This window comes from Tursiops truncatus, chromosome 19 (genome assembly GCF_011762595.2).
Source record: "Tursiops truncatus isolate mTurTru1 chromosome 19, mTurTru1.mat.Y, whole genome shotgun sequence".
NCBI classification, from domain to species: Eukaryota; Metazoa; Chordata; class Mammalia; order Artiodactyla; family Delphinidae; genus Tursiops; species Tursiops truncatus.
In genome coordinates this window covers 45,085,216-45,099,522 of record NC_047052.1, presented here as the reverse complement: position 1 = coordinate 45,099,522, position 14,307 = coordinate 45,085,216, and the positions used below count along the sequence as shown (strand labels likewise).

Genomic DNA, 14,307 nt, shown 5'->3' with positions numbered 1-14,307 from the left:
AGGCTGGCCCAGGGTTACCTCAGACCTCCTAGGGCCCCCAAACCTCCAAGTTCTTCAGAGATAAGAACTTATGTCCCTACCATTCCACTCGGGGAGACAAGGGCCTAAGAGAGAAAATGTCAATCCACCTTTATTGGGGGAAACCCTGCACTGCAACTGCCTTAAACAATGCAAGCTCTGCTCCACCCCAGTGCCTGGTGGGCTCAGACGATCATCTCCAGCTGCCGGGCATACTCGATGACCTGCTTGGCCAGCTCCGTGGAGGGGATGGTGGTATCTTCCGGCTTCTGCTGCTGGCTGGCAAAGCTGTAGTAGTTGTTGAGGCCCAGGACCCACCCTCGCTGCAAGAAGGGAGAGATGAGAGATGGGTGGGGTGATCACACAGGCACCCTCCCCTTACCCATGTGGGCCCTGGATTGCTTTCCTCACCAACCCTACTCTACCTTGCACAACCCTAGGCAAGTAACTTCACCTCTCTGTGCCTCAGTTTCTCCATGTTTGAAGAAACTGTCTCCCAACAGTGTTTGGACCAGAGTAAACGATCACTAAGTATCAGCTGTCACAATCACTCAAGTTCAATTTCACCTCTTCCAGTCTGATCTTGACCCTCTTCAGTCACCAGGGCTATTGCACCCCATGCATCAGCATCTCCAGGGGCACTGCTCCCACACCAATACCCCAGACCAAATGAAACAAAGTCTTGTGGGGAAAAGCTGCAACCTCCAAGGAATTCTGATAAGCCCAGCAACCAACATATGCTAAGCCTCCACCTGCACCTGGAGGCAGGTGCTGGGCTACGCTCATCCCACATATTAAACTCTAGCCCCTTTCTACACGTAGGGAAATTGAAGTTCGGAGAAATTCGGCAACTTGCCTGAGGTCACACAGCTGGATTTAAACCTGGGCAGTCTTGTTCCAGTGTCCCTCCAGGCCACCCCACCCTGCTGTTAGTGAGTGTACCCCTTGGCTCGCTGGCCCCATGGTCCCCTGCCCTCCACCCCAGCCACCTTCTTGGCGTAGTCTGTCATCTTTTTGGGTGTGTTGAAGAAGAGGATCCGGGTGGCCTCAGTGAAGAGGATTTTTTCATAGGCCTTCTCGATGCACCCAGCAATCTCATCCCTGGGGGAAGACGAGATTCTCATTACTGAGCACAGACAACTCTCTAGGCCCTGTCCTCTCAGGCCAGACCCTGCAGTTCAGCACTGATGGCTGGAATGTGTTACCTGCCCTGTTCAACCAATCAAGGCTCAGGGGAGAGTAGCTTGACTAGAGTTGCAAAGCTAGGGCCACAGTAGGGTCCACACTCAGATCTCTGGGACTCCTGGGCCCACACTCTGAGGTGAAGCCATATGACTCGTGGAGCACTCCCATGAGAGGCAGCAGGGTCTCTGTCTGCTGAGTGCTGTCTGGGTGCCAAGTCCATGCTCAGGGTCTGATGTCCACGGGCACACACATACACAGCCCATAGTGAGATGAGGGCTCTTACCCCCATCTCATGACCAGTTCCAGTTCAGAGAAAAGGAGAACTGATGTGCCCAGCTTCCCCAGATCACAAGTGGCCAGAATGGGATTTAAACACAGAGCTGTCTGACTCCAGAGTCCAGGCTCTTTCTAAACTCCACACGACCCTGGCCCCCCACACACCTGATAGTGTCAAGCAAGATATCGATGAAGAAGGTATAGCTCTCAGCAGGGATGTTGCCTTTGGCCAGGAACACCTTGTTGTAGCTGCCCTCCATCAGGTACTGTAGAGGACAGGGGTGAGGAAGAAGAGAGGGTGAGGAAGAGGCAGCACAGGGGCTTACCCGCTGAGGCCTCACCATACTCCCAGTGCCTCCATAATCCACACTCTACCAGAACACTCTCTGCAATACAGTCACCCATTCCGCATGCAGACTGGGTCCTACTCTCCCCGGAAGCCCTTCCTGGTTTCTTCTCTCTCTCTGTCTCTCTGTCTCTCTCCCAAGCCTGCCCTTGGTTAGTATCTAATTATCTGTTTTCCGGGAGGGAGGCAGAGCTGGAGCCACCCCAAGCGCATTGCTCTGCATCTTTGCCAAGCCGTGCTGCCCCTGCCATAAACGCCCTCTCTCCCATCCTCTCCCCACAGCGAAATCCTCCCATGAAACCTCAGCTCTAAGAACTACTTCCTAACCTTGGGTACTACAGCTCTTCCTTGATTCTGCTCACCTTGTCCCAGAAACTGTCCTCTTCGCTGCCCCTCAAACACCCCAGGCATGTTTCTGCCTTGGGACCCTTGGACTGGCTGCTCCCTCTACCTGGACCATTTCCCCCCCAGATGACCAGGTGGTTGGGTTCTTCACCCCTTTAAAGTATTTCTCAAGTTTCATCTTTTCAACAAGGCATTCCCTGACCACCCTGCCCCTGCCTCTCCACCCTCCTTCCTGCTTTATTTTTCTCCACAGCATTTCACATCTGACAGACCATATACAGGTTATTTAATCTTTTTGTTTATTGTCCACTTCCTCACCTGAATGTCATCCTCACAAAATCGAGATTCTAACTGTTTTGTTCACTGTTGAGTCTGAAAACCAACCACAGTGCCTGGTACAGGGCTGGGGCTCAATATCGGTTGGACAAAGGAGTCCATAGGCTGAAAGATGGGTGAACCCTCTCATTTGCGAAGATACCCTCCCGAATGTCTGTCCCTGTACCACTCCCTTTAGCCAGGCCCTCCCCTCCCCCTTCCTCAGCCTCACTTGCTCGAGGGACACCGGATGCTTGATGTATACATTGGTCTGGATGTCCTTGGCAGGCAGCCGCTCCAACTCTGTGTGGAACTCAGCCACCCGGTTCTGGGACAGCAGGAAGAGAAGGTTGAGGCCCAAGAGCTGGTGCATGTAGGCTGACTCTGGGAGCTGCTCCCTGTGGACCAGGGTGGGACACCAAGGTAAGGAGGGCTTAGGTACCGACCAAGCCCCCCACTCCAGGCTTCAGGGACCCTGACGACTGCCCAGTGCTCTCTCCTTGGAGGGGTATCGGGTCCTGGGTTTTCAGATGAAACTAAGGCCCAAAGAGACATGAAGAAGTCACAATCATATGGGCCCTAGAAAGTGATCTCACACCAGTAAAGTGACTTAGCCTCAGTTTCCCCAACTGTAAAATGGGTATCACCACAGTACCCATCTGATAGAGGTGGGTTAAATAAATAAGGGTTAAGTTATTAAATGATTTAATACAGGTAGTGATTAGAACAGTATCTAGCCCAAATAAATACTATATAAGTGTTAATTATGATTATGATATTAAGAATCATCACCCTCAGTTTTGGGGGGAAACTGAGGATTAGGGAAGTAAAGTCATTTGCCCAAGACGATATAATCAGGAAGCGGCAAAATTAGTTTCAAACTCAGGTTCGTCTGGCTTCTGATGTCAAATTCTTAATCATTAGTCCATGCAAGCCCCATTCAGTTATGAAGCCATTCAGTTTCATATTCAACACACAGCCAGTGAGTCCCTGCTCTGGGCCCGGCTCCATGCTAGGCAGTGCTGGGACACAGCAGTGACTAAGACCCTTCTGCTTATAGAAGACTCACAGTCCAGTGGGAGAGACAGGGCTGGGATGGGGAGACACAGACAGACGGGTCAGGGCTGATACAGCATTGGAGGCCACAGGAAAGAGCTTGGTCTGAAACCTGAAGGCTATGGGGAGCCAGGACAGGTTCTAAGCTGATGATAAACATGGTCAAATTTTAGTGTCACAAAGAACCTACTGGCTACCATGGGGGGATGAATCTGAGGGGACAAGGCTGGGGCCAAGGCAGGTAAAAGGGGATAGTGGCTACATTGGGGAGTGGAAATTTAGAGTGGGAATGTGAAGGGGGAGACAGACTGGAGCGCAACAGAGACTGGATGGTATAATCCCAGACTCAGGACCTCCAGGCCAACCCCTAACCCTGAGGCTTCTGGCCGCACAGCTATGCAAAGGGGTAATTCCAAAGTGAAGGAAGATGTCTCAAGTGGCTAGAGCAACAAGGATAAAAAGCTGCTAACAACCCCGCACGCGCGCGCGCGCGCGCGCGCGCGCGCGCACACACACACACACACGCAAACCAAATTAGGGGCAGGGCCCATCCTCACTTGTAATCGAAGTAATAGCATTTGAGCTGGGCCATGTACCGCTCGAAGGAGGGGATGTCCTTGCGTAGGATACTCCACTGGGCGCCTATCTCCAGTATGTCACCTGTGGGTAACAGGGGAAGCTCTCAGGAGGTGACTGTGGTCCGACCCTGACCACCACTGCCGCCATTCCTGCCATGACCACAGCCCATAACCCCCACCGCTACCCCACCAACCCCAGTGACACTCACGGGCCAGAATGAGCTGCTGTTTGGTCAGTTTGGTCCCTGTGGTTGGCAGGAAGTTAAGCTCCAACAGAACCAGCTGACGAGGAGGGCAGGGGAAGGAAGGAGAGAAGATGGGACTTCAAGTACAGATTACTTACCTTTTTCTAGGTCTTGGTTTTCCGTCCTAGAAAATGGAGCTAATCATCATCCCCGACTCATAAGGTTGTTATGAGTATTAAAGGAGTCAGTCCTCATAAAGCCCTCAGATCGGGGCCTGGGAACATGATGAGGGCTCATTTAAGATGACCTCATATTACAAGTATTAACAGATCCACTCGAGAAACAGTAACGCCACTCCACGCCTGACCCAATGGAATCAAGGGGTGGGGAGACACTAGCACCTTCAATTCTTCTGCAATCTTTTCCCACACTTTGGTGGGTTGGGCCCAGCTACCCCCCTCCATCTGCACCAGGGAGGAAAGGGGGCTAACCTCTTCCCATAGTCCAGCCCACACACTATCCCTTATCAGATACACCCCCCTCAGCAACTTGGTCCAGCCCACTGTATTTGTACTCTCTCCCAAACACACCTGGCCTGAAGCAACCCGAGCCCCATTCTGGTCCTCTACTGTGAGAATATTTTTCCTAAGTTCAGTATTGCCCTCACAACTTGGCTGGGCCCCTCTCCCCACAGACGCATCCCTAAGCCCCAGATTTCTCAGACCCTAACTTGACCTGATCTTAACCACGAACCCCATCATCTCAGCCTCCTTCTTCCATCACCCTGTCCAGTCCTCATTCCCCACTTGGTGTCGTCCAGAATCCTCCATCAGAAAAACTCTGACAGCCCCATCCTGCCACTCCAGCCAGCTAGGTCTCCAAGCACCAAAATTTTAACTTCTCACTCGTCTGGGCCAGAAACACTCTTTCCGTCTCCCCCCACCGTGGGGCCGCATTTGGTCCATTCCAGGCCCCTCTCACGTCTTCATTCCTCCAAGCCCGCACTTTGGCTGTTCCGAATCCTTCACCCTATTGGATCACCCAGCCCGTCCTAGTGTCGGCGCTGCGGCCTCCCCCCGCGCCCGGAACTCGGCTGGGTCTGGACCCCTCGAAGCACCCCCGGCCGATCCCTACCTTGAGACGGCCGAGCTCTTCCCCGCACTTGCTAAGATTGGGGCTTTTACGGTTCCATTCGCCCTTGAGTTGCTCGTACATGCCGGCCGCGGCCTGCAGGACTGCGCCCGAGGCCGCCGCAGGCCCCGAGCTCGAGGCTCCCGCCACCCCGTTCACCGCCGCGGCCGCCATCTTCCGTGATGCGGCAAATCGCCCGCCCGATTTACGGCAGCGACGCCTACTGCGCCTCGCCCGGCAGAAGTGGGGCCGAGAGGTGGAGCCCAAAGCCGGGGGCGGGGCTGCGACTGTCCGCCTCCGCCTGCCAGGGTTAGCGTTCAGTCGCTCTCGGGGAGGTGCCCTCGGAGCCCGGCTCTTAAGGAACATGTTAGTCGGAGCTCCGCCTCTGCTGTCACTCAAGATGGCGACCGGAAGTCACCACCTGCCCTAACTGAAAATGGCAGCGGTGGCAACGCTTCCCCGCCTAGCTTCAGCCTGGGCTTTCGAGATGCTACGTTTCTGTATTGGAGATTACACCTGCGTGGCAGCTTTTCTAAACCAAGAGGTGGCGGTGGTGGAGCCATTTGGATAGCTGTGTTATTCTTCCCATGTTACAGACAGGCTTTGAGAGGCTGGGTAAACCTCCAAGAGACTAACGGCTGAGATTTGACCTTAGGTCTTTCTCTCTAGTCTCTCAGTGCATCCTTCCACACTTTCTCCGAGCTTGTACGAATACGCACAAACTTTACAAAAATCATCCAGTCTTAATGACTTTAAATGCCACCATATATGCGGAGGATTCCCAATTTTTTTTTATCCCTACCCCCGATTCTTCCATTTATATCACACCCGCCTATTTAACATCTCCACTTTTTCTCAATTCTCTTGTCTCCATCATTTAGAATGTCAGCTCCATGAGAGAAGGGATATTTATCGGTTTTCTTTACTGCTGTATTCCCAGCACGAGGTAGACAGTCAATGAATATTTGTTGAATGAGTGGGTGTGTAAACAAGTTGTGTCTTCCCCAGCCCCACCCCGCAAGCTGCACCGGTGGCTTGCGGGGATCTTAATTCCCCCACCAGGGATTGAACCCTGGGGCCATAGCAGTGAAAGCCCAGAGTCCTAACCACTGGACCGCCAGGGAATTCCGAAGTTGTGTCTTTAAAAAAAGTTTTTAAAGAAAAACTGCATCGTACTATACATATTTTCTAAAAAGCAAGTGCTTTTTAGCAATACACTAAAGACATCTCTGGAGATCAGTGGGCATATTTCTGACACTTTAACAAAAACGGCTGCATAATATCCCACAGCATGAATATACAATTCATGTAATGGTGCCCATATTGATGTTTGTGTTATTTTTGTTTACTTGTTTGCCACTTCTAACAATGCTGCAGTAAAGATCCTTAAGGGGAGGGGAGGGGGAATGGGAGGAAGGTGGTCAAAAGGTACAAATTTCCAGTTATAGGATAAATAATTGGGATGTAATGTACAACTTGATGACTACAGCTAACCCTGCTGTATGATATATAGGGAAGTTGATAAGAGAGTACATCTTATGGGTTCTCATCACAAGGAGAAATTTTTTGCCTTTTTTCTTTCTTTTTATTGTATCTATATGAGAGATGGATTTAAGCTGGACCTGTTGTAGTAATCGCTTCACATTACCTGCAAATCAAACCATCATGCTTAAACTTACAGTGATATATGTTAATTATTTCTCAGTAAAACTGGGGGGGGGGGCGGTGTAAAAAAATCCTTAAATGCATTTCTTTGAATACAGTTTTTTATTTCTAAGGGACAGATCATAGGAATTAAGATTACTGAGTTGAGATAAGCATATTCTTTTCATTTTAATAGACATCATAAGATTGCTTTCCAAAGTTGTAGCAGTTCACAGTTCCACCAGCAATGAAAGTGCTGACAGCATCACTGCTATTGGGCTATATAGCTTCTGCTTTTTCCTTTTACCAGTCTGATAGGGGACGAGCACTAATTTTTTGTTGCTTTAGTTTGGATTTCTGTACTAATGAGGTTGAGCATCCTTTCCTGTGTTTATTGAACATCTGGATTTCCTCTTCTCTGAAATTTTCTGTGGGGTTATTGCATTTTTCTATAAATTTTTAGGTACTTGTGCATATTGGAGATAAAACGTTTTATCATATATGTTGCAACTATTTTCTTTGGTCTAGTGTTTATTTTCTGAATATATATACATATATACATTTATAATTTATTCATCTTTTGCCATGCAAAATTTTAATTTTTTTTTAGAAGATGTTGGGGGTAGGAGTTTATTAATTAATTAATTAATTATTGCTGTGTTGGGTCTTCGTTTCTGTGCGAGGGCTTTCTCTAGTTGTGGCAAGCGGGGGCCACTCTTCATCGCGGTGCGCGGGCCTCTCACTATCGCGGCCTCTCTTGATGTGGAGCACAGGCTCCAGATACGCAGGCTCAGCAGTTGTGGCTCACGGGCGTAGTTACTCCGCGGCATGTGGGATCTTCCCAAACCAGGACTCGAACCCGTGTCCCCTGCATTAGCAGGCAGATTCTCAACCACTGCGCCACCAGGGAAGCCCCCAAAATTTTAATTATTACATAGTCAAATTTCTCTTTCCCTTTTGCTTAGGAAATTCTCCCCATGCCAAAGTAAAACAAATAGTCTCCAAAACTTTTTGGTAAAGTATTTGTGTTTTTCCACATGTGATTTTTATTATTAATCTTGAATTAATTTTTGCATATGGTGTGAAGTAGTGATCTAAATTCGATTTTATCCTCACAGTCAATTTTTTCAGAAACATTTATTAAACTATCACTTTCTCACCAAAGTGAAAAACATTTGTATCATATTAAATCTCTTCAATAATCACACATATTTTAAGTCACCTACTGTATTCTACTGGTCTATATTTATTATTGGTAAATACCATACTGTTTTTTTTTAATTTTTTTTTTTTTAATTTTTACTTTTGGCTGCATTGGGTCTTAGTTGCCACATGCGGACTCCAGAGCATGTTGGCTCTGTAGTTGTAGCATGCAGTCTCTCTAGTTGTGGTTCGCGTGCTCAGTAGTTGCAGCGTGTGGGCTTAGTTGCCCCACAGCATGCGGGATCTTAGTTACCCGATCAGGGATCGAACCTGCATCCCCCGCATTGGAAGGCAGATTTTTAACCACTGGACCACCAGGGAAGTCCCCACACTGTTTTTAAATATTTATTCTTGGTAAATACCGTACTGGTTTTTATATACATATATATATATTTTATGTTGAGGTGAAATGGAAATAAAATTAATCATCCTAAAGTGAACAATTCAGTGGCATTTATTACATCCACACTGTTGTGCAAATACCACCTCTATCAACCTCCAAAACATCTTCATCATCACAGAAGGAAACCCATTTCCCTTAAGCTGTTGCCTTACATTCCTTCCTTTTCCCTGCCCCTAGTAACCACCAATCTGCATTCTGTCTCTGTGCATTTACCTATTCTGGGTATTTCATATAAACGGTATCATAAAATATGTGACCTTAGACGTCTGGCTCCTTTCACTTAGCATATTGGTTTTGAGGTTCATAGATGTTACAGAGTATTTCAGTACTTCATGCCTTTTTATGGCTGAATACTATTGTATTATTGTGTGGATATACATTTGTTTATTCATCCACTGATGGACAGTTGAGCTGTTTTCACCTTTTGGTTTTGTGAATACTGCTGATATGAACATGCATGTACATGTACTTGTTGTAGAATATGTTTTCAATTCTTCTGGGTAATATACCCTGGAGTGGAACTGCTGAATGATACAGTAATTCTTTTTTTTTTTTTTTTTTCAGCGGCCATGGCTCACGGGCTCCGCCGCTCCGCGCCATGTGGGATCTTCCCGGACCGGGGCACGAATGTGTGTCCCCTGCATTGGCAGGCGGACTCTCAACCACTGTGCCACCAGGGAAGCCCCTACAGTAATTCTATGTTTAACCTTTTGAGGAATGACCAAACTGTTTTCCGTGACATCTGAACAATTTTACATTCCCACCAGCAATATACAAAGGTTCCAATTTCTCTGCATCCTTGCCAACATTTGTATTTGCTGTTGTTTTTAAATTATTATAGCTATCCTAATGTATGTGAAGTGATATCTCACTGTGGTTTTGACTTGCATTTCCCTGATAACTAATGATGTTGAACAACCCTTTTCATGTGCTTACTGGTTATTTTACATATCTATTTTGGAGAAATGTCTGTTCAAGTCCTTTGCCATTTTAAATTGAGTTGCCTGTGGTTTTTTGTTGTTGAGTTATAGGAGTTCTTCATTTTCTATATACTAGTCTTTATCAGGTATATGATTTACAAATATTTTCTCCCACTCTGTGGGTTGGCTTTTCATTCTCTTGATGGTATCCTTTGATTCACAAAAGTTTTTAATTTTGATGAGGTTCAATTTATCTGTTTTTTCTTTTTTCGCCTGTACTTTTGGTATCATAGTTAAGAAATCACTGACAAATCAAAGGTCAAGATTTTCCCCTATGTTTTATAGTTTTAACTGTTTTTGTTTTTGGCCACCCTGCGTGGCTTGTGGGATCTTAGTTCCCTGACAGGGATCGAACCTGGGCCCATGGCAGTGAAAGTGCTGAGTCTTAACCACTGGACCACCAGGGAATTCCCAGTATAGTTTTCACCCTTAAATATAGGAATCTGATCTGATTTTGGTTAATTTTTGTACACAGTATAAGGTAAGGGTCCAACTTTTTCTTTTACATGTGGACATCCAGTTTTCCCAGTACCATTTGTTGTTAAGAGTGTCTCTTCTCCTTGGATGGTCTTGGCACCTGGTCAAAAATCAGTTGACTATATATGTGAGGGTTTATTCTGAGCTCTCTATTCTATTACATTGGTCTGTATGTCTGTCTTTATGCCAGTAAGACACTGTTCTGATTACTGCAGCTTCGCAGTTTTGAGATTAGAAAGTATGAGTACTCCAACTTTGTTCTTCTGTTTCAAGATAGTGTTGGCTATTTGGAGTTCCATATGAGTTTTAGGATATGTATGCAAAATTGCCATTGGGATTTTGATAGAGATTGCACTGGATCTGTATTTCACTTTGGGTCATGTTATGGGCTAAATGGTGTTCCCCTAAAATGTATATGTTGAAGCCCAAAGTCCCAGTACCTCAGAACAGGACTGTATTTGGAGATAGGGCCTTTTAAAAGGTGATTACTTTCTCTTTCTTTCTTTCTGCCGCTCCCCACGCATGCCATGTGGGATCTTAGTTCCCCAACCAGGGATCAAACCTGCGCCCCCTGCGGTGGAAGCGCGGAGTCAACCTCTGGACCTCCAGGGAAGTCCCCAAATGTGGTTACTTTAAAATGAGGCTCAATGGGCCCTAATCCAACCTGAAAGGAGTCTTTATAAGAGGAGCACTTTGGACACACGAAGAGACACCAGTGATGTGACCACACAGAGGAAAGACAGTGGGGACACCGCAAGAGGGCAGCCATCAGCAAGCCAAGAAGAGAGGCCTCAGAAACCAAACCCGCTGACACTGTGATCTTAAGTTTCTGGCCAGAATTGTGAGAAAATAAATTTCTGTTGTTTAAGCTATCCAGTCTGTGATATTTCCTTATGGCAGCCCTAGCAAACTAATTCAGATAGTACTGTCGACAATATTAATTCATGAACATGGGATATCTTTCCATTTATTTAAATCTTCTTTAATTTCTTTCAGCAATGTTTTGTAGCTTTCACTATACAAGTCTTTTTCCTCCTTGCATAAATTTATTTTTTAAATAGTTATTTATTTGGCTGCGCCGGGTCTTAGTTGTGGCCCGCGGGATCTTTAGTTGCAGCATGCGGGATCTAACTCCCTGACCAGGGATCAAACCCGGGCCCCCTGCATTGGGAGCACAGAGTCTTAACCGCTAGACCACCAGGGAAGTCCCTATAAATTTATTCTTAAAACTTTTATTCTTTTTGTTGTTGATGTTGTAAATAGGATTTTTTTTTTAAAAATTTCCTTTTCAGCATATTCATTGCTGGTGTATAGAAATGCGACCGATGTTTGTGTGTTGATTTTGTGTACTGCAACTTTGCTGAATGCATTTATTAGCTCTAGTTTTTCATACGTGTGGACTCTACCTATAAAATTTTAATGAAAATGGCTTTGGCATTTAACTGCCATATGCCATATGCCATACGCCATCTGTCTTTGTTTCTTGTTTGTTTATTTATTTATTTATTTATTTTTGGCTGTGTTGGGTCTTCGTTGCTGCGCGTGGGCTTTCTCTAGTTGCGGTGAGCGGGGGCTACTCTTTGTTGCAGTGCACGTGCTTCTCATTGTGGTGGCTTTGCCGTGGAGCACGGGCTCTAGGCGTGTGGGCTCAGTAGTTGTGGCTCGCAGGCTCTACAGTGTAGGCTCAGTAGTTGTGGTGCACAAGCTTAGCTGCTCCGCGGCATGTGGGATCTTCCCGGACCAGGGCTCGAACCGGTGTCCCCTGCATTGGCAGGCGGATTCCCAACCGCTGGGCCACCAGGGAAGTCCCATGTGTCTTTGGTAATCAGGTACTTTGATAATCTTGCTCAAACAGTTTCCTTCTATTTCTATTTGACTTAGAATTAATATAAGGAATGGATGTCGAATTTTATAAAAAGCTTTTTCAGGTACCTATTCATGTAATCATACATGTTTGCACACCTGAGTCTCTGTTTCTTCATCTATGAAATGGGGACAATGATAGAACTTTCCTGATAGAACATCATGAAGATTACTTGATAATCTAAGAAAAGGGATCTGCTATGGACTGAAAGTTTGTGTTCCCCACAAACTCCTATGTTGAAACCTAACTCCCAATGTAATGGTATCAGGAGGCAATTAGTCTGTGAGGGCAGAACCCTCATATTTGAGATTAATAATGTCCTTATAAAAGAGACCTCAGTGACCTTCCTCATCCCTTCTATCATGTGAGGACACAGTAAAAAGATGGTCATCTATGAACCAGGAAGCAGGTTCTCACCAGACACCGAATCTGCCAGCGCCTTGGTCTTGGACTTCCCAGCCTCCAGAACTCTGAGAAATTTCTGTTGTTTGTAAGCCACCCAGTCTATGGTTTTCCGTTACAGCAGCCTGAATGGACTTAGGTCAAAACAGGATGTTGGGCTTCCCTGGTGGTACAGTGGTTGAGAGTCCTCCTGCTGGTGCAGGGGACACGGGTTCGTGCCCCGGTCCGGGAAGATCCCACATGCCGCAGAGCGGCTGGGCCCGTGAGCCATGGCCGCTGAGCCTGCGCGTCCGGAGCCTGTGCTCCGCAATGGGAGAGGCCACAACAGTGAGAGGCCTGCGTACCACAAAAAAAAAAACCCCAAAAAACCACAACAAAGCACCAGGATGTTATCTCATCACATTCTCCTTAATTGCGGCAATACAGTGAAGTTTGTTGATAGATGTATCTGTACCACTGACTGTTGTGTGTATTGCTTGGCCATCGCTGACCTCCCTCCCGAGCCCCAGACCTGGGGTTCCCGCAGCCTCCTGGACAGGCTCCTCTAGAAGTCTGTCAGACCTCCCACACCAACCATGACCCCAAATGGCCTGTCTCCCCCAAATCTCTTCCTTCTCCCCAGTCCTCATCTCAGGGACAGCCTCTTTGTCCCCCGTGCCCAGGGCAGAGGCCTGGGCCTTTTCCTAAATGCCCCCCTTGCTCCCACTCCTTCCATGGCCTGTCAGCTTCACAGCCTGTTCACTTGGCCTCCTAAGCATCCCTCCCACCTGTCCCTTCTTCTCCTTCCCACACCAGGCTTCGGTCCAGCACCATCCCCTCCTGCCCAGGTCCCTGGCCTACTGCCTCGAGTCTTGAGCCATCCTCCACAGGGCAGCCAGAGCATCTTTCTACATCTGACCATGTCCTTCAGCTTCTCAGCTTGAATGCTCTTCTGATAATTCCTAAGCTCTATAATGTGACCTCAGTGGCCTCGCCTGCTCTGGAGCTATGCTGCCTCATCACGGACGAGCTGGTCCAACTGTCTGCCCTGGTGTCCCCTCAGAGGGTGTGTCCCCTGGGCCTCTGCTTCTACAGTGAAGGAGTGGAGGGGTTGATCAGAGGACCTGCATAGTCCCTTCACCCAAGACCTCTGGGGAGGGGCTGGAGTTGAGCCTATTGTGTGGACAGGGAGTGGAGTACAAAGGCACATTTGCTTTTGGCCTTTCGGTCTGTCCTTTTCCCCTTCTTGACACACATGTTCCTTACAAGAGCTGCCTTTCCCCACACATAAGCAAGAGATTAGGGAGGGATTGACAACCCTCAGCTCCAGGGGTGGGCTCTGAAGGGCTTAACCCAATCAAGGTCCCATCTGTCTGGCAGAGTGAGTGGTAAAGTAGTGAGCTTATGACCCAACCCCACCCAATCAGAGTGACTGACAGGACTTTTGCCTGGGAATGTTGGACTTCAGCTCCTTTTTTCTCTGGACAGTAAGACATGTGGATGTGCAGCCTCAGACGGTGAAGTGGGCTGGTCTGAGGTCAGAGACCACCCTCAGAGAAGGGCGGAGCAGGGAAAGGTAGACAAAGGGAGCCAGAATCCTATGGACACTGAGGACTTCTGGATCAAACTGTACCTGAAGCCTATATTAACAAAGTCCGTAAATTACCATTTCCATATGGACCACTGAGTGAAATTTTTGCTACTTGCAACCAAAACAAAAATTCTAACCTCTGCAGAGCCCCCTCCTTAAGATAGACACTAGATACGTGTTGCCATTCAAAATATTTAGCAACTAGTGTTAAACCTGGGCACTGAACAATCAGAACAGACTGCAGGTCATGGCAACGGGCCTGGGTCATGGAGGACCCCGCTGGACTGTAGGGAGGTCAGGGGCACTCTGGGGAGAGGCTGAGTAGGCAG

The 14,307-nt window shown here is 47.6% G+C and overlaps 1 protein-coding gene across 1 annotated transcript; it reads right to left on the bottom strand.

Moving 5' to 3' along the window:
- Positions 1–105: 105 nt before the first annotated feature.
- Positions 106–5,816, bottom strand: PSMD8 (proteasome 26S subunit, non-ATPase 8). The gene is made up of 7 exons (XM_004330150.4): positions 5,439–5,816; positions 4,329–4,401; positions 4,099–4,201; positions 2,718–2,883; positions 1,645–1,745; positions 1,008–1,119; positions 106–341 (listed from the first exon to the last, which is right to left on the bottom strand). The coding sequence occupies exons 1-7, from the start codon at positions 5,799–5,801 to the stop codon at positions 204–206; spliced, it is 1,056 nt and encodes a 351-aa protein (XP_004330198.1). The 5' UTR covers positions 5,802–5,816; the 3' UTR covers positions 106–203.
- Between the last annotated feature and the right edge of the window lie 8,491 nt (positions 5,817–14,307).